Here is a 21601-nt window from a genome sequence, read left to right as displayed (position 1 = left end):
ATGGATTGGAATCGCAGCGTTCCAAAAAGGGACGTTCAGGTACGTCAATGTCTGTTTTCCATAACGCTGCTCCTCCAATCCATAGAGCGGGATCTACCCAAGCTTAACCATCCAGGGCGGGAGGCTAACTGCTCCCAGCCGCCGTCCAAACGCAGCTTCAGCTGACGCAAAAGAGTCTATCTTATAATGGCGTATAAAGGAAGAGGGCGTTGCCCAGGTCGCAGCTCGACAGATGTCCAGAATTGAAGCTTGAGTCGCCCATGCTGCCGTGGTCGCCGCACTTCATGTGGAATGTGCGTAAACCCTGCCCGGTAACGGTTTAGCAGGCAACTCATACGTGGTGGCAATGCAAGCTTTAATCCAGCGTCCAACAGTAGCAGTAGACACTCTCTTCCCCATAGTAGCAGGATGGAAGGACACCAGTAATGCTTCCGTCAATCGAAAGGATTCCGTCCTCCTGATATAACATTGGAGAGCTCGCCTTACATCTAAAGTGTGGCAACTTTCTTCACGAGGGTTCCGTGGATCCGGACAAAAGTTTGGCAGGATGAGCTCCTGGGCCCGGTGGAACCATGAGTTCACTTTAGGGGGGAATGAAGGGTCCAGTCTCATGATCACCCGATCCGAATAGAAGATGCACAGGTCTTTGCGATTGAGAGAGAAGACAGCTCGGAAATCCTCCGTGCAGAAGTGATAGCAAGCAGAAAGGTAAGTTTGAAAGTCAATTATTTTAGGGAAATGGAACCCAATGGTTCAAATGGACGAGAAGTAAGTGCCTGAAGTACTAAAGGTAAGTCCCAGGAGGGGTATCTATGTACAACTGGCGGGGACTTGTTGGTCACTCCCTGCAAGAAACTACGAATCCTTGGATTCTGTGAAAGAGAGCGGTGTGGTTCACATCTCAATACTGTCACAAGAGCTGCCACCTGATGCCACAATGTATTTGGAGAGAGACCTTTCGACAAGCCGTTCAATAGAAATTCAAGAACGTCTGGGATCTCAGCCGACGTAGGATCCACATGGTGAGATACACACCAAAACGAAAAGGCCTTCCACGTGGCCTGGTAAATTCGATTCGTGGAAGGACGTCTGGACAATTGAATGATTTCAATAGCCTTTTCCGAAATTCTGTCTTTTCTCAGCAGGACCCGTTCAAATGCCAGACGGTCAACCAGAGCCATTGAGGATCCGGATGATCGATGGCCCCCTGGCTGAGAGAAACCTGCTGAGGTGGAATGGTCCATGGCTGTGACACCGACAGACTCACCAAGTCCGAATACCATGGCCTACGAGGCCAGAGAGGAGCCATGAGAAGTATGTCCGCTTGTTCTGCCAATATCTTCCGTATTACTTGGTGAAGCAATGGGATGGGCGGAAACCTGTACAGAAGCCCCGGTGGCCAACGACACCTCAGAGCGTTGCAGCCCTCCGCTTCCGTGCACTGGTAATGTGCAAAAAACTGTGGCAGATGGGTGTTTTGTGGAGTTGCAAACAGATCTACGAGAGGCTGACCGAACCTCCGGGCGATCTCCTTGAAATTGTTGGGGTGCAGCCTCCACTCCGCCGGGTCGAGCTCCTTCCGGCTGAGCCAGTCCGCCTGGACATTCGATATTCCGGAAATGTGGCCTTTAGGGATGCGGTATGTCTTTCCTCCCATACTAGCAATCGTTCTGCTTCTATCATCAGCGCCCTGGATTGCATGCGCCCCTCGCGATTGACATGGGCTTTGGTGGTCATGTTGTCGGTCCTTATTAAGACATGTTGACCTTCCAAGACGGGCTGGAAGTGTCGCAATGCCAGGCGAGCTGCCCGAAGCTCTAGCCAGTTGATGCTGTTCGCAGCCTCCAGTGACGACCAACGACCTTGAACCACTTGGTCCAGAAGGTGGGCTCCCCAGCCCACGAGGCTGGCGTCCGATGTTAGAATGAAGCGATCTATGTCCAGAAAAATGCACCCTCTCTGGATGGCCAGAGATACCCACCACGTGAGTGATAGACAAACCTGAGGAGGAACTGGAACCAGAGACTGGGATGTGCTGCGACCCGACTTCTGAAATGGTAGTAGAAACTACTGTAGTGGTCTTAGATGTCTGCGGGCCCAAGGGACGATGGTAATGCAGGACACCATCTTTCCCAGCAGCTGAGACAAGTGGGACAGGGGAGCCTTTCGCTGTGTTCTTATCTGAGAAGCTAATGACTGGATGCTGAGAATCCGGTCCGGTGAAAGGAAGACTTGACCTTTGGTCGTGTCTATCACAGTTCCCAAGTGAAGGAGGCGTGTTGTTGGAACGAGATGGCTCTTCTTGTAATTGATGGTAAATCCGTGAGTTTGAAACACACGAATCACTGCCTCCATGTCTGCCGTGGCTTAAGGAAGAGACGACACCAGAACCAGAATGTCGTCTAAGTAGCAAAGAAGACGAACTGGCAGAATCCTCAAGGTTGCTGCCACCATGGAGACCAATTTGGTGAACGTTCTCGGCGCAGAGGAGAGCCCAAATGGCATCGCGCAATACTGGAAATGTCAGGAGTTGTATTCGAACCTCAGATATTTCCAGTGAGACGGATGTATTGGAACATGTAGATACGCTTCTTGAAGGTCCACCGACTGCAAAAGGTCGTTGTGACACACACATGCCAGAATTGACTTCAGAGATTGCATCTTGAACCTGCGATACAAGATGAATTTGTTGAGATGTTTCAGGTTCAAGATGCCTCTGTGACCCCCCGAAGTTTTGGCCACCAGAAACAGGGTTGAATAATATCCGGCCCCTTCCTAACCTTTGGGTACTGGTTCTATTGCCTTGATTGATAGTAAGTGGACAATCTCCGCATCCATCAGTAGTCGTTGTTGTGGAAGCTGAGGGACTGGACAACGGAGAAAGCGACTTGGGGGAGAATTGATGAATTCCAGGCATAGTCCGTGACTCACTGTGCATCGGATCCACTCGTCCTGTGTCGACAGAGCCCATTGATGGTGAAATCATTGGAGGCAACCACCAATGGGACCTGGAGAGGCAGAGTCATTTGCCTCTCTTGCTGGCACGGAAACCTCCGCCTCTGAATGGTCTTTTGGATGCCGTCTGGTAGCGTTGACGGTCCCAAAACGACTGCCTGTCTGAACCTCGATCAGCAGCGGTGGTGGAGGAGCGTTGAAAGTAGGACCCGCCTCGTCCGGAAGAGGCCCGAAAGGGCTGCCTTTGGTTATAAGGAACGTATCTATGGTCTTGACGATGGTAGGTAGACAGAAAAATCTTGTTTCTCCTTATCCTCTACTAGAAGAGGTTCAAGCGCTGTGCCAAACAAGGATGGAGCTTTGAAGGTTGCAGATGCCAGCTTCCATTTCGCTTTGGAGTCAGCTTTCCAGTTCCTCAACCAGAACAGCCTGCTATTAGTGACAGTGGCAGCCAGCGCACGGGAGGCAAATTTAGCCGCATTTAATGACGCATCTGCCGAGTATTCGGTCACTGCCACCAACTTGTTAATGTCTTGATGTATGCGCTTATCGTTGGGTGGCATGCGCTCATGTAGCTGCCGAAGCCATAACAGAGATGCTCTGTTAAAAAAGGATGTAGCAGTGGCCACCTTGATGGCCCAAGTGGCCACTTGATGTGCCTTCCTGAAACCGAGATCAACTTTTTAATCTTCTGACTTAAGGGTGTCCATGGCATCCGTAGTCACCGTAGTAGCTGAGGAAAGGTTAGCCATGGGCACATCCACCGATGGTAAAGCCAAAATATCCTCCAGCTCCGAGGAAGCACAATATAGTCTCTTGTCAAGGCCACTAGGGGCCGTAAGCGACCCTGGCTGGAGAAATGCATTTTGAATGACGTCAGAGAACAGTGGAGGGCATGGTATCACGTCCTTCTCTGGTTTGGTCATCTGAAACAAGGCGTCATGTGGAGCGGTGGTTTGTTGGCTGGCATCTTGTGGAGCAGGAGACATGTCAAACTGTGTAGTCACCTTGGCTTTGTGCAAAAGGGACTTAAACACAGATGGTCTGAATAAGCCGGTGAAAATGGGTTTTTCAGGAGGCAAGCCTTCATCTTCTGAAAACTCAATGTCCTCAGGGCATTCAGCCGCTTGATCAGACTCATCTGACGAATCATCAGCTTCAGCGTGAGGGACTGGTGCCGTCTTTGCGCGGTGTTTAGAACTGGCAGAGCCCACATTGCTGGTAGAACGTTGTTGAACAGTGCTAACTGTTTGCTGAAGACTTGCCGCTAATATTTTAGCCAGGGTATCAGACAAGATAGACTGCAGATCCATTTGTCCAGAAGAATCGCCAGAGCGGAGACCTGCCGCCGTTGGTGTAAAGGTAGCTTCGGGAACATTCCTGGCGCTCCTATGCTGTTCAGGTTGAGGATCTCCGGAGCCAGATGGTGCCGGAGATACGGGCCGCTCTAGATTGTCCACAGTTGTAACCTGTTGTAGTGAGTCAGTGTCTGAAACCTCCAGCTGAGCAGAGATGCCCGGCTCCTCAGCAGGGAACACTGAATGCTTGGCTCTTTTAGCTCTCTCAAATTGTTTTTCAAGAGCATTATGGAGGCTCAACTCACGTTTGCTATGAGAAGGTAAAGTTGTCTTGCGCTTGGAACGAGAGGCTTTGGCCTTGGACTTTCTAGGCTCATCTCTGTGGCTGCTGTGCTCCGCTGAGGCACTAACCTGCTCCACATCCGAAGACAGGTCAGAGTCTGCCATGTTAGAGAAGTTAAGGGAGAGAGGTTGAGACCCCCCCCCAAGGTAGGCACAACAGGAGCCTAGGTCTATAGCCACAAAGTCCGTTTCGTAACTCAAATTCACCGGCAAGGCGTAATAAGGCAGTAGCAGCTCAGTCAGACCGTGAGGAAATAGAGCTGTAAAATCGGAGATTGTCCTCCTGTGCCACAAAATGGCGGCAATCAAGTGACAGAATGAATAAAGAGGAGGCCTCCCCAGGAAACGTTCGGCTTGACACAAGTTAAAATGGCGATCGCCGACAAGTGTTTCAAAATGGCCGCCGGCACCTTTCAAAGTCCCAAATTGGCCGCCGGCACTAATTGATGTTCCAAAATGGCCACCGTCTCCTTGCAGTGTCCAAAATGGCGGCCGCGACTCACCAATTCACCAAAATAAGGCCTCTCACGTCTTAACAGTCGTCGCCTTCACAAACTCGCCTGCTGGAATCACAGAGTGCGCTGGATGGGACAGCCGCAACTCCGGAGCCGCCAAAGAATCAGAGCTGGGGCGCTAGCGTGACGCCAGCTCACCGGAGGAACAGCTCAGCACCGGTGGCAAATTAGAACGGATCCGCCCAGCTGGGACAGATCCATATGGCTGCGAGGCGAAATCGCCGAAACGGGATGGAGCGATCAGGGATGCCCCTGACATGCATCCAGTCCTCAGCAGCCCAGGAATTCCCTCGTAGCAGCTCCTGACAGTCTGAAGTAGTGCTGAGACTAACTAAGCTGATCTGCCCAGCCAGGTCAGATCAGCGCGGCTGTAAATGTGGTAGAAAGAAGGAAGGGGGAAGAATGGCCTGGATCCCCAGACACGTTACCGTTCCCTGACAGTCGATAATGATTTCTAAATTTCTATTCTTGTTTGAAAGCCTAAAGAACTGCAGCAGCAGTAAAACACAACAGTTCCCCAGAACTGAGTGAGAAAGACTGACGTGGGAGAGGCAAAGCGGGCGTGGTCAGCAGAACTTGGAAAGAAAATGTCATCTCAGTATTCCCCAGTACGAAGAGACAAATCCCGCTCTATGGATTGGAGGAGCAGCGTTATGGAAAAGGTGCTATAGCTCATGGATAAGGCACTGATTTACATTACTGACATTTTTGCATACTCCTATTAATTGACTAGAGCCATGATGGTGAACCTATGGCATGTGTGCCGGGAGTGGCATGCAGAGCAATCTCTCCAGGCACGTGAGTCATTGCCTGTTGCTCTTCCAGGCTCTGGCACACTGGCCAGCTGGTATTCATGCATGCGGGAGTGCTGGAAACCAGAAGAGCAGCCGCTCAGTGTGCATGCCCGTACTGGGAAGATGATCTTCCGGTTCCCGGGGTGCGCATATGCACCGGCCACCTGGTCTTCCAGTTTCTGGCATGCATGCGCGTGCGAAGACCAGCTGGCCGGTGTGCATACACATGCTGGAAACAGCAGATCTTCTGGTTTGCGGCATGCGCACAGCCGTTTCGGCACTTGGTGCCGAAAAGGTTCGCCCACACTGGTCTAGACGATACTCTATTAGTTTATAGTGTTTTACACATACCAAAGTCAGACTGAGTAAAATAACCATATAGTCAATTGTAGATATTTGAGTGAATTTGGTTCAAAAAAGGATCCTTGTGAATGTGTCCTTAGTTAAAACAATGAAGAGTCTAATATGTTTATTGTGGTTTAGCTTTTATATTGTATAATGTCCTATAATCTATCTCCCATCAACTTTGACAGGGTAAGCAACTAGAATAAAAACTGAAAACAAACTGCACTCCTTACTTGCACTGATGATGTTACTTAATTTGGGTAATGAGACGTCTGCAAGAAAACAACCAAGTTCCGAGAGTACCAAGGATTCCTTATATTCTTGTTTTTTTAAAAACACCTTTTTGTTGTAACTGACTAATGCTACTTTTGGAAAGGCAAAAGTAGGGGGGGGAATGCTAGAAGCATTTGATGTTCTGTTCATGATGACGGTGTATTATTTCCTATATGATTTTCTAGCAGTGTTGGCATTTTCACTCCAAACTGCCCATTTTTAATTTTAATATCTCTGAAACATCTAACAGGGAAATCACTTAGCAGTTTAGGCAAAGTAGCTCTTTTGAATAGAAAAGCTACTATAACCACAGTTTCTCTGATTGACATAGTAGCCATATCAGCCAGGAAAAATCTGGTTTAAAGACAGATTACATTTCTTCATGAAAAACAAGCACTGGATGTCTGCCTTAGAGTTGTCTTACATCACTCTACCCTTTAGATGCCTGCCAAACAGGAAATAGGGAAGCAGTTTAACATTGCACTGTCCCTGATCCTCCCTGCTTCAGTGAAGAGCAAAATTAGCTTTTCATTCCTGCCACTTCTCCCTTCTCAATGGAAATGAGGGAGGGGGCTTACTTGCCACCTTAAATGATTACTGCTGAAAAATGCGCTAGTACTTTATAAATAACTTGTTAGTTCCACAGAACAAAAGGAATAAATGTATTTTCTTTCAGTACATGACCTCATGTTCTAAGCAATTAAAATGCCTGTAGTTCAAAGGTGAATTGTACCTAATCATAAACTCAATTTATAGTAACATATTGAAAAAGACTAAAACTTTACTTGCATCAGTTTGATTAATTAAGGCACTTATATACAGTTAAAATTAGTATCAAATAGAAAATTTAGTCCTTAGATTATTTGTCTTGCATCTTGTATATCTCCTAATCCTACACAACCATTCTACATAACTACATTTTATGTATGCATTTCACATTGTGCTTTGTACTTCTACTGATAAAGAAGAATTTATGAGATTAGTGTCAACTATAGCCTCCAACAAACAAGCAATTTAATACAAAAAGTGAAAATGGGGCTTATGTAATTATGAAGTTGTTTGTACTGATTTATTTTTCAAGGTCCATGATTCCATAAGGACTTCAACAACTCCACAGTAAATTGCTTGTCAGTTAAGGCCACTATTTTGTTCTATTTTTATTCTCAAAGTCTCTGTCAGTATTTTTAGCAGTGGTGACTGAGTCTCACTGATTCTGTTTGAATCAAGTGCCTGTCTGTTTATTGTTGGATGTGTACATAAATCTAAGGGATGGCTATTTTTAAGTAATGCATAAGCTATTATAAGATGACTTTTTTTGAATTCCAAACAGAATTGCCACTTTGTCTAGAGAAAGCTAAATGAAAGCATTATAATCCTGCAGTTTCAACAATAAACCTATTTTATTTATATTAAAGTTATGTTCACAGCTCTTCCGTAACATAAAAGGAAATAAGATTATGTATTTAACCGCTTGAAGAGAGCTAAATTGGTCTTGAATCAAATTTGAATTAAAGTTTGAACTACATTTGATATTAAGCACTCACTATATATCAGGAGTCTCATTTACTTTGGCCATGTCATATGCGGGAATTCACTGGAGAAAGAAATTATGTTTGGAAGAGTTAGAGGTAAAAGGAAAACAGGCCGCCAAAGAACATGGTGGCTGGATACTATCAAAGCTGACATCCGACAGAGCATAGAAAAACTCAAAGAAATAGTGCAAGTTTGGAAGATGTGCAGAGACCTGGCCCATAGAATTGCCAGGAGTCAGACTCAACTGAATGGATAACTACTACTTCTTCTTCATCATCATCATCATCATCATCATCATCATCATCATCATCATCATATATAAGGCAATATATAAGAGTTAAATACTGATGTGAAACCCTGGAATGTCTAACTCCCTAAGCATTTCATTTGTAGAAGCAGCAATGAAGCTCAGAAAGTTTAAATCTAATTATCATTAAATAAGAATGAAGCTGGAGTTCTCCTAAATATCTTTCCTAGAGACTAAGCCATACTGAGTTCTTATTTTCAAGTAAACATGATTAAAGAAATGCAAAGAAATTAACATAAGAAAAAAGGATCTGTCTATTCTTTATAATACCTTATAATATCCTTCAATCAAAAAGAGTCTATATACATACGCAACTTTATTTTTTTTTATAGCTGTAGATTTTGAGATGTATAATACCTTATAATATCCTTCAATCAAAAAGAGTCTATATACATACGCAACTTTATTTTTTTTTATAGCTGTAGATTTTGAGATTCATAGGATTCATATTATGTTTGCTTTTCAGCAGCCTATTTTCTTTCACATAAAATATAAAATAATGATCTATACACAAAGAATATGGAGTATTTTTAGAGTTATGCAAATTGCCTGCATGTAGGTATATCACCTTAAAGGCAAAAGGAAACTAATAGCCATCAGGATTGATAATTTAATCAGCTACAAGAAAGGAAATGAAAACCCATTCTGCGTGAAAGTGAATGAAAAGAATCAACTATTTCTTATAAAGCAGAAGAAATAAAAGTTATACCAACTAAATCAAAGATTTTTTAAAAATAAAAAATAAAAGAAATGTCTTGAAGTTATCCATTATTAATCAGCATCTGGACATAAGAATAAACAGATCATACATGAGATACGTTTAAATTACACATATCAAGTTTATATTAAATTCATGTAATATCTAATTCTATCTATATCTAACTAGTTAGCTAAACAGCAGCAATTTATTCAAGCTATTTTTATGCATTTTTAGTGTACATCTAGAAGAAATCTCCTGTACTTATGGAAAACTTACTAGTGGACCACTTACTGATGGACAGTCCGTAAACAAATCATTAAGAAGAGATTAAATAACTACCTAGCTAAGAAACTTAGATTTAAATGCACATGATTTAACATGAAGACCGATATTGTTTCATATAAGCCATGGCTTAGAGAAATAATTAATAGCTGCAACATATATCTTGAAAGGAAACAATAACAATGTTCAGAAGACCATGCATACTAAGAAGCACTTCAGTAAAAATTTCTAAATATAGAGATATAAAACACCACAACATCTACAGAAGTGTGACATACACTGCTTTTAAGATTCTTGGGTCTATTCAATAAGCATTAGTGGGAGTTATCTGCCTGTATTGTCTTCAGAAAAATAAATTCCAAAAACAAAATAAAAGTATTTTTCAAATAGAGAAAATAGTATTTTGGAAAATGAAGAAAATATTTTATTGGGCACCTAAAGAATGCCATCCTTCAACCTTTTAAAGAAGGTACTTTGCTCATCCAATACCTTTGTAAATAATTTTATACAATAATTTATATAGCTCAAATAAAGGCATGATATAAATTGACTAAACACTGAAAGGGAGGAAAAATGTTTCATAAGTTAAAGAACAAAAAAGCAGTACCTGGTAAAAGTTTGGCCAAAAGGTGCTGACAGCCAATTCCACTCTATTCCAAATACCAATAGGAGCATCTGAGACATTCCAAACTGGATTTCCAAGCTCACCATTATTAACTTTCACATAAACATTCAAAATTCCAGGACTGGAACCACTCTTGCTGGAAACAAAAAAATTGAAATCGATGCAATGTGTATCATTTTCCTTTAGTTGTGGTAGCAAAAGGTGGGCTTTTTGGCCAATTCTTTCAGTAGTGTTCACCAACATGAAAGATCCTGCAGAAAATAAATAAAAGAAAATAAATAATTAATTGGAGTTTAGATAGTTTCCCACTCCCAATTTCTTCTTTTGCTGCCATGCAATTTTTGTTGTTCTACAGAAATATGCAAAATGGTTTAAATTTGAAGCATTTTAAGAATGGTCATTCTAGAATTATCAGAACATATTTCAAACTTGAAACAATTGATTCAGATTTAAAATACTGAAAATGTTTTCTGTAACCTTACTATCATACAATTATAATATATTATAATTACATATTGCAGATTGATATTGTATTAGATCCTGTAATAATTTTGAAACAATGGTAGAATAAAGTTTACTTTGGGAAATAAGCAAACCACCAAACTAGAAATAAACTACTTACTAGTTTTGAGATTCCATTCATAGCTAGGAAAGTTAGATATTTCCCCTGATTTCCTATATATTAGAAGGATAAAACAATATTTTCTTTTTAAAAAGTTGTAGAATCCTTAAGAAACAACACAATTTACTCTTGTTATCACTATGTGGATCAATTAAATCCATATAAGACACTCAGTGTCTTATACAGGTAGTCCTCAGTTAACTAGAATAATTGGGATGTGGAGCTCGATTGTTAAGCAATAGAGTGATAAAGTGTGGTATTATGTGATTATGCCAACTTACAACAGTAATTCTGGCAGTTCTGATGGAAGTGAATCCCATGCAGTCATTAAAGATGACATCATGTGATCGCCATATGTTAGAGTGAAGGTTACAAATGGTGATCAGGATCCTGCTTCTCTTGTGGTTTGTAAGCTGGCTGCCAAACTCAAATCACAATCAGTGTGATTTGTGGATGAACCATCTGTAAGTCTCTTCATTCAGTCCTATTGTATCTTTGAAAGGTTGTTGAATATGGTAATTAATGAATGATTACGTGTACTGCATGCATAATATATATTTCAAATACTTTACATATGTAAGTGCAGGATACTGTATCAAGATCAAAAGTCCAGATGAGCTACACATGTCAATGACATGTTCTAAAGTATACATAGCTTAAATTATATATGTTCTGTCCCCAACCCCACGCACACACACCAACAGACATTCAGGAGTTAAAAACCAAACCAGCCGGCAAAATTCTTTTCCTTATGATAACGGAACTTGGCAACAACCTAGTGGCTGCCTGCCAAGAGTTTATTATTTACAAAGAGGAGAGATAACTTCTCCCCACTTCTGATACATCAAAGGAAAGCAGCTCAATAATTACAATCAAGTCCAGAGATAATCCAGTCTTAAAGCAAAAGTCCGGCAATGCAGAATGGCGTGGAAGCTTTCAGCTTTGTTCGTCACAAGGTTTGACTGGCCACCACGCTCCCTTTTATATCCTGTGAGGTGTGGTCCAGTGACTCAGCCTAATCTTGGACACGCCCTTTCTTCTGTTGCGTGTGCTTATCTCTGCGAAGCTGGCGTGGGTCCAGCCAAGACTCATTACCCTCATCACTGTCCATCTGTGGCTGCTTGGCCCTGGCCCTATCTCTTGCCCTTCGGCGGACACCGAAGGCATTGCCAGAGAGCAGGGTCCTGGAGAGGGAGGCCTTGCCAACTCCTCCCCTTTACTCTCGGAGTCCTCTCCTGACGATGACACAGGCTCCGGTAACGGAGCCACAATATATAGGATACATAGGACATTTTTTCTGCAGTGCTGTTTCTTGTTATATCAGAATTTGGATAAGTGCAGAATTATTCTTCCATATTAAAATGATATGAATATTAATTCAAGTATCAAAATCTAAAAGTGTAGGAATATAAAGACTACTAGTCCAAAGCAGACTTGACTGAAAGCCAACAAAACTGATATACCTAGTAACATAATATTTTGATGCTATGATCTAAGGAATAAGGAAAATGGACTAATAATTGAACCTACTGAATTGGACTGAATTTGTGAAGAAGGGATCAGTATGAAAGCAAAAGCTCAAAGCCAAATTTATGTGTTCCATGAAGAAATCCCACATCCCAAGTCCTGCTCTGCCGCCTCATCTTGGTGTATGACAAGAGCATATATTCGCAAAGCATGAAAGTCTTCTTAGCTGCCCAGTTAAAGGAAACAGGCAGCAGTGATACAGGAAGATGCCCGATGCAGATGATCACTTTAGCGACAATGCTCAAGGCACCAATTCATACTGCGCTAGAGAAGACAATGATAAATCACTCCTCTATTTTTACCAAGAAAACCACATGGATAGAAAATATAAAATGGTTGACATAATGAAGTAGGAAGGACCCCTTAATTTGAATGGAACTCAACATATTACTGAGGAAGACCATAGAATATTCTAGACAAAAAGATTTTGCTTCCTGAACAGTTGGGTGTACCATGCAGATTTTTGGTTGCTAATCACAATACTAACCGTAATTTAACCTATCACAAACCATTTTATAGAAATCTTCTGTTTTTACACAATGGCAATGTACACATTGGCTATGTTGCACACATTAAAAGAAACATACAAAAACATGAAACTGTTGTTGAAGCATATCCAGTAAGTCATTCTGAAAATACATTTGTGTCCACTTTGAAGTAGTCTATCATAATCACCAAAGGTTTTTTAAGAGGCAAAACTTTAAAAAAATGATTGCCCAGTAATGCTGGTGGCACAGAGGTTAGACTGCAGTATTGTCCGATCCTAATGGGGCTCCAGGGCCTTCCATCTTTCCATGGTCAGTAAAATGAGGAGCCAGATTGTTGGGGGCAATATGCTGACATTGTAAACCACCCAGAGAGTGCTGTGAAGCAATATGAGGCAGTATGTAAGTCTAAGTGCTATTGCTGTTGTCATTTTGGAATACTAATACTGTTTATGACACAGCTAGATTAAAGCCTTTGGGATGTCATGTTGCTGCTGTTATTATATAGGAAAGGAAAACCTAACAGTGCAGAGATGGAATTACAGTAGGAACATAAAATGTATGAAGCATGAACACAAGAAAGCTCAACACAGTGGAAGTTGAAATGAAATGACTGCACACTGACATCTTAGGCATCAATGAATTGACATGGACTGGGACCTTTTCAGTCAGAAGATCATAGTATTTATTATTCAGAACATGAAAAACAAAGATGAGGTAATGTTACTTTACTATACCTTTTTAAAAGGTATAGTAAGAACAGTACTTGAGTTCAATGCAATCAGTAAATAATGTCAATTAGACTTTGTGGTCATGGTCCAAGCTTCAGCTACAGATGCAGACAAAGAGGAAGTTGATACCTTCTATAATAAAGTTAAATTTGAAATTGACAGAACATGGAAAGAAAATATGCTATTGTGATTGGATACTGGAATGCCAAAGATGGAACCATGAAAGACAAAAATGTAGCTGGACTGTATGGCTTAGGAAAATGAAATAAAGCAGAAGATAATGTACAAATTTCTGCCACTCCAATTATTTTTTCATAGGTAATGCTATATTAAAGGAATGCATTGGCTCAGTGGCTAAGATCTGAGCTTGCCGATCGAAAGGTCAGCAGTTCAGCTGTTTGAATCCCTAGTGCTACGTAATGGGGTGAGCTCCCGTTACTTGTCCCAGCTTCTGTCAACCTAGCAGTTCGAAAGCATGTAAAAAATGCAAGTAGAAAAATAGGGACAATCTTTGGTGGGAAGGTAACAGCATTCCGTGCACCTTTGGCGTTTAGCCATGCCGGCCACATGACCATGGAGACGTTTTCGGCCAGTGCTGGCTCTTCAGTTTTGAAACGGAGATGAACACTACCCCCTAGAGTTGGGAATGACTAGCACATATGTGCAAGGGGAAGCTTTACCATTACCTTAATGCTATCTTATAACAACCAAAATTATGCCTCTATACATTGGACATTGCCAGATAAGAATATGTAAAAATCAAATTGCCTCTATTATTGCTAAAAGGAATTGGGGGAATGTAATTATATCATTAATGACTTCACCAGGTGCTGACTATGGAACAGATCACAAACTTCTCATTTGCAAGCTCCAATTTAAGCTGAACAACAACAACAACAACAACAACAACAACAACAACAACAAAAGAACGAAGAAGAAATTCAATTGATTTCCATGATATGAACCTAAAGTTATACCCACCCATCCCCATTTTCAAGGAAAACATCAAGAATTGCTTTAAAGTCCTGAACTTCATTGACAGAGAACCAGATAAATTATGGAACGAACACAAGAATTTAACAAGTTCCTCTGAAAACAACTTCAGAGAGCTATTTTCTAAAGGATACCAATGGACAGATAGTAATCAGATTCAAAGGAAGATGGAAGGAATATACAGTAGAGACCTCAACATCCAAGATATTTTAGAAGATATTCCTTACTTACAAGGGCTTCTAGTACTAGAAAATGAAGTTAGATTAGCAGTTCGGTCATTACCAAGTTGGAAGGTTACACAAATTGAAGGAGTGCACTCTGAAATATGGTAAGCAGTAGAAAAAGAAGTAGTAAAAGCTCTAACCATGCTCTACCGGCTAATCTGAGGATCAACATAGTAACCAACTGAGGTTTCCAATTGACTTGGAAGAGGTCAATCTCCACTTTATTTTTCTTCATAGCATTTCCCCACAAATGCAGGGTCTGCTTTTTTTTTTTTTGTTCTTGTTCTTTCGGATAAATCAAGTCTTGATCTATTGTTGCAACAGTAATTGTTGCCCAAGCCTGACATCATGGCTGAGAAAGAATGGCTGGCCCAAAATTACTCCATCAGTTTTCATGCTTGAGATGGGACTAGAACTGACAGACTCCTGATTTCTAGCCTGGTGCCTTCACTTAACCATGAACCAAATAGTTTCCATTCAGTGGTAGTTTTAAAATCCTTAGTTTTCAGATGTAAACAGAAGTGTCAAGAAGGAGAGAAACATATAAAAGATTAAACTCATGGTTTATTATACTGTAGAATAAATCTAAAATCCTAAAGTTAGAAGTAACATGCAGCAGCTTGTCCCACTAACAGCCAGAAAGAAGCAGCTCCCCACTACGTCTGTACTCAGCATTTGTCAGCTTACTTGGTTAAAAAGAGTAAGAAATAACTTCATAGAATGACAAAAAGTACTTTTATTGAAATTGGTTATAACAACAGAGTGTCGCAGGTGTGACAGTGGTGTTGTTGACTTAACAAATGTTTTGTTGCCCTAGTAACAGATCTTACATATCTTTACCAAGGTCATTTTCCTTACTCTTTAGAGCATTTTTATAATCACCTGTGTATATTCTTAGCTACAAAAATTATGCCTCATGATCTGGCTATCATTGTGTTTCCAATGTCACTTTCAATTTATGGCATCCTACTTCTTTTCATGTGCTGTTGCTTGCATCCTGGTTTCAATATGAAACTAATACCATATTGCTTGAACTTTCTTAATTTCTTTCATCCTATGCTTTTTAATTAGTTTTCTCATATCTGAATTTTATTATTAAGTAATTAGCTTGTAATTCCAACTATTCTGTTCTTCCTTACTGGATTGCCTAACTCAACTTGACATTTTTAATTAGAAGAAAATATGAAACAAGTACAAATTATTTTATACTATATACAGTATACCAACAAAGTACATATTAAATGTTGAAGAAAATAAAGGAACTACCAGTGCTTCCACTTTTGATACAATCCTTTGTTGTTGGAACAATCCAAAATCTAGAAGATTGTACTGGGCGACTGACAAGACAATGATTTTCTACTACATGAGACTTGAGACTTGGCTAGTTGGATGCCACATTGTGTGTGGAAGTATGTGTGGAATTTGTTAAGCTTTTGTATCTGGAAAAGGGGGGAAACACTTTTTGTTGTTGTTATTAAGGGTTATATCCCTCAGTGGTAACCTTTTAGAGCAGGGGTGTCAAACTCGCATCATCACAAGAAACATACTAGCAGTAATTAAGCAATCAATGGTGGATTCTGAAACATTATTATATTTGCAATTCATTTCTTTTCTATTCCTAAATCTCATTTTATCTGTCTTTCTGAAGCAGTTGTTTCCTGAAAGAACATATGAAAGAGACTTTAGAAATTTGACCAAATCTGTATGCAGTGAGTGAGATCAATTTGGCAGTTATAATGAATTAGTATGATAATGATCCATAGCCTTCATAAATTAAAAATTAAAAAGCAAAGCTTAGAAAAGTATCCAGGACATATTACAATTTTATTACTGTTAGGGTATGGGTAATTTTCATACTAAATGTGTAATTTTTATACTAAACATCTGTAAAAGCAAGCTACAAAACAGAGCAGACTTAATCTTAATTTGCAAAATAATAACACTGTACCAAATGATCATTTGCAATAAATATTTTAGAGGTTGTATCTTTCTTCATTAATAGAGTCAAACTTTTGCAATATTTGATCACCAATATAAGCTATCACTGCAAAAGTATTTAAATTAAGATGGACTGCTGTAGAGTTCATTATGTTTTATCCCTCCATTCTATGAAAATTTGGATATAATTCAATTACATCACTTACAAAATACCTTCAGTTTTGGAGGTATCTAAGAAAACCAGAAATTACAAAATCCATAGCAGTAGATTACTGAAGCATATTCAGTGTGAAATAATTAGTTGGCTGCTTATATTGGTGATGAGATATTATACTTCTTGGAATCTTTAGTACTCTCTGAGCTTGACATTTCATTATCAAACTAGGTAACATATTCAGTATACATGTGGTGTTTGCTTTCTGCTTGTATGCAGCAACTTGCCCTGTCAGTTTGGGTGAGGATATTCTCCCTGTTACCTTCTTGACTAGACCATCATTTACTGCTTGATTGTTTTTCTGGCCTTCCTTCCTTCCTTCCTTCCTTCCTTCCTTCCTTCCTTCCTTCCTTCCTTCCTTCCTTCCTTTTCTTGAGTCTTTTGAATGGTGTATAAATATGGTTTATTTCTATGTGACTATTGATGGCAGACTTGTGGGAATGCCAAACTTACAGGAATTCCCTAGAATTTTGGGTTGTGGCTTGGACTAGGATATGCAAAGTTTCTCAGTTGAAATTATATTTAGTCTATCCATATGTTATGAGATTAAGAAGTTTTTCATCATATCTTCTGACTGCTACTGGGTGTTTATGGATTGTCTCTGCTAATCTTCTGCCTGTCTGTCCTACACAGTGGCTGTTATAGTTCTTACACTGTTACATTGTAGCTGAGTCTGATTTTTCTTCTTGCATTACTGGGTCTTTTGGTTCACTTAAATTGTTTAATCAATACAAGCTCTGAAAAGAGTAAGATTGCCATACACCAAAAAATATTTCAGAAATAACCAACAGATTATTAGAATCACATGCCATCGCTGTAATGTTGTAATTGTAACAAACCAACAAAAGCCCTTCAAAACATCTTAAGTAAAATAAAATCATGCACTGCAGTGGAAAGTTTTGTAATGCAGCTCTGCTGTTAGCTTCATTAAGTCTCAGAAAAAGAACGATACATTGAAAAGATGCATTTTTGCAAAAAGAGGGGGGGAAAACCATATTGACTAACCAGCTTTATTAAAACTAAATAAAATACTGCTTTGAAATGCTGGTTGGATATGTGCCTTTATACTTGCAAATATAAATAACTGTAGTACAGCTGGGCAAAAGCTGTTGTATAGTAAACAAGGGTTTTAATCTTTTTCTAAACAATATAAAATAAAATACAGCTTTTTATAAAGGGTGCTTAAGTTAAACTATTTATGCTCTTTCCAGGATGCGCTAGTTTCATATATTTCAAAATGCTAAAAAATACAAAGTCAAAACAAAGATTGCTAGTGAACAATAATCACTTAACTAATCCCAAATAGAAGGATGCTGTCAGCCCTGCAAGGTAGACCAGAATTGAATACCAAAGACATGAATACTAAAATTACTTTTATCATAAGGTTACGCTAACATAATCTTGAAATGCGCCTCCCATCCCTGCTTTATCCTAAAAAGAACTATGGAGAGTTGCTCCTTTCTATCTGAGTTGCTTTCTCAAATTACGTTTCTGCTTTGGATTTAGATTTCTCTTAACTTTGGCTATGGCACTTCTTCCACATCCTCAAGGTTATTCTCACAACCCATTATACATGACAACTTGTTTTCACTTTATTATTTTGCTTAAATCTGATTACTATCTGCAATATTTCAAATATTTTCCAACAAATTTGCACAAAAATCTTAAGGTTTCTGAGAACTGTTCATTTTGTAAACAAAAACATGGAGCTGTAAAAATCATATATAGCACCCATTATCCATTTATATAATGATAAATGACTCATATTCTTTGTTAGATATTATGTATTAACATTTTACTGTACTTTTGAAGTATTTGTAAATCCTGTAGATAAGCCATCCTGAGATTCAATCAATGAGTTTTCTAGTTTTAATTGTTGCCCCTTTCCAACTCTACAGGTAGTCCTCAATTTACAATCACAATTGAGCCCAAAATTTCTGTTGCTAAGCTAAATAGTTAAGTAGATTTTGCCCTATTTTATGGCCTTTCTTGACACAGTTGTTAAGTGAATCACTGCAGTTGTTGAGTTAGTAAAATGGTTGTTAAGTGAACCTTGCTTCCTCATAGGTTGCAAGTGATGATCACATGACCCCAGGACACTGCAACTGTCATAAATATGAGTCAGTTACCAAGTGTCTGCATTTTGATCATGTAGGGATGCTACAATGGTCATAAGTGTGAAAAATGGTCATAAGTCACTTTTTCAGTGTTATTGTAACTTTGAACAATCAGTAAACAAACTGTTGTAAGTCAAGGACTACCTCTATTTAGATCCTTACCACAGCCAGACATTAAAGAAAAACGAAATAATGACTATACAACTCCACTTTTAATTTTTATTTCCCCTAGGAGTAAGGGTGCAGATTAATTCTTCTTTCAAACCGTTTGTTTATGAATGCGCACGCACACACACACACACACACACACACACACACACAAGGTATAAATGTACACATGCATAACTAATATAACTACAAGTTTCTATGAAGATAAAATTGTTTCCATCTGCAACAACTTTGATTCAACTGTTTTTGCAATAAAACGTACAGATAAGCCTATTAAACAACTTGGAGTTGGTAGAAGAATTTCAACATTGAACAGGATATTGATAAGATATGAAATGAAATATAATCATCGCATGCCTATTCAACTGTGCCTTCATGATTTACTAGATCTCTCAATGGAGGCTAAGTACCATATCTAGAAGTGATAAATATTTCTGTGGGAGATGATGTATATCCATTCCTAAAAAAACATAACCTGGACATTAATATTGTTGGTTACTGAGCAGTTACTTGCAAGCTTCTTAGGCAGATTGTCAAAACACATAGTTATTCTGTTATTTATTTACTTTCTATACTACTACATTCCATATATCCTTCAAATTCTGATGTATTCCCTAATTATGGCAGCTGGGATGGGTGGGATATTTCTAGAAGGGATGAACAAAAAACGTCTATGCAAAGAGTGTACAATCCCAGAAGATCCAATAAAGGGTTGAAGGTTATCCAAGCTGCCAGCTAAAGCAGCTGGCACAGGGCAGCAGTGATATAGGAAGATGTTGGAAGTGGAATTAGTTACAATGGTAAAGGGATCTTTTTATACTGTGCAAGAGAAGGCAACAGCAAACCATTCTTGTATTTTACCACAAAAATCACATGGATAAAAAATACAAAATGATTGACAATAGAGGGACCTCTGGCTGACGTTGTGGCAATATCAGATGCAGGGAGGGGCTCTCAGCATTCCCTGTACTGAGTTCTCCCTGTTTGTGGATTCCGAAAGGAGCCAAAGCACCTTGTAGGGGTGGTGAAGCTAAGGAGGGGCATTCTGAGAGGTTGCGGAAGAGATCACAACCCTCCTGAACCCCTTTTTTCCCTCTATGCCACTTTTTTCCGTCTATGCCACAGCGAGGAAAAGAGCCAGCCTAAAGATGGCTGCTTCGAAGCTGGGACAGTCAAGAAACATTTAAGAACTGTACTGGAGCAGAATTGATGAACAGTGTCTGGAACTGGGTGAGAAGAATCCTTTCTATTTAAAACTCAACCCCAAAAGAATATCCAGGAAAAGAGAGGCTCACTACTACTTTTAAAAGCAGCAATTTAATATTTTGAGAAGAATTTCAAAATTGAATGAAAAAGAATCAAACAGAGAAAGACAAAAACCTTTAAAAATACAGAAAATTGAATTTCTAAATTGGACAGGCGTTGTTTTGGATAGGCATTTTAAAATAATGGAACTATTTACTTAAAAACTAATATCTTTATATTTTTGATTGTTACCATTAAAATTGGATAAAACTGGTTAATACTAAATTTGACTTAAGAGTGCCACCTGCTGGCAAAAGAAAGGCATAACACATTCCCAAAATCCTGGAAATACTTGGCTATTGGGGATTTAAACATGAGAATAAGAAGACACTATTATTAAAGTGACCCCTGAAGGCTACAACACAAGACTGAATTTCTAGATGGATTTATGCAGGTTCTGGAAAAATTCTTGGGACTATCCAGAGGAACAGGTCAATCTGCTTTGGAATATAAAGATTCATGAATATTGAACTTTTTGAGAAGTGACTTTAGGTTTGAATATATGGTTTTTGGATTATTGAACAAAAGAGGAACAAAATAAAATTAAACAAGACGCTCCATCAGCAAGACAGGAGTGGAATTTGGGGGAATATGGCATCAATAATTCAAAAATATTAAGGATACTTTGACAAGAAGCTACAAGGAGATTATGAATAAAATGCAAAGCATAGATGGAGAGCTGGAAAACATTATACAAAAGACAAGGAGTGATCAAGGAAGAGGAGGAGCCAATTGAAAGAGCAGATGAAAAAACAGAACAGAAAAACCAACAAATAAAATAAAATGACAAGGAGGAGATAACCACAAAAACTACAATCACTGATGAAATAAGCCAAGGGAGAGTATTTTAAAGGAATTAAAAAAGGAAATGGAGTTGCAGGAATATTTTTTTGAAAGAGAGATAGAGGCATTTTGAAAATTAGACAATGGAATAGGGCAGAGAAGTGAGAAATGTTTAAAATGACCTGTCACGATATAGACAAAGATCCAAGAGAGGAATATGGGAGGCAAGCTAAGAAATGAACAATTAAAGCTTTAAAGCGAGCAAGAGACGATGGATAGAAAGGAAATGTTTTTAAATATAATAGTGGCATAATTAAAAATTAGAATAGGGATGCAAACTAGAGAGAGAGGGATTAAGGAAATATTCATTTTTATATAAGGAGAAGTAATAACAAGAGGGGAAATCAGAATTTGAACGATGGTATTATCAAGTATGCTTGAATAATATGGTGATTGGCATAAAAATAACATATTGAAATATTGAATAATTAAATAACTTAACATAAATATGTGTAGTATTATTAT

At 39.4% G+C, this 21601-nt stretch overlaps 1 protein-coding gene across 3 annotated transcripts in view; it reads right to left on the bottom strand.

Annotated features, from left to right (window-relative positions):
* The window catches only part of PTPRM (protein tyrosine phosphatase receptor type M), a 480156-nt gene that overhangs the window by 291549 nt on the left and 167006 nt on the right, over positions 1-21601 (bottom strand). For all 3 annotated transcript variants that reach the window (XM_070940620.1, XM_070940621.1, XM_070940622.1), the window contains exon 3: positions 9952-10220. In XM_070940620.1, the coding sequence (XP_070796721.1) occupies positions 9952-10220 (269 nt within the window). The remainder of the gene's footprint in view (positions 1-9951; positions 10221-21601) is intronic.

Source organism: Pituophis catenifer, unplaced genomic scaffold (genome assembly GCF_029215685.1).
Source record: "Pituophis catenifer annectens isolate HBS135680 unplaced genomic scaffold, rPitCat1.0.hap2 SCAF_3, whole genome shotgun sequence".
Classification (NCBI taxonomy): domain Eukaryota; kingdom Metazoa; phylum Chordata; class Lepidosauria; order Squamata; family Colubridae; genus Pituophis; species Pituophis catenifer.
This window is presented reverse-complemented; position numbering and strand designations above follow the sequence as displayed.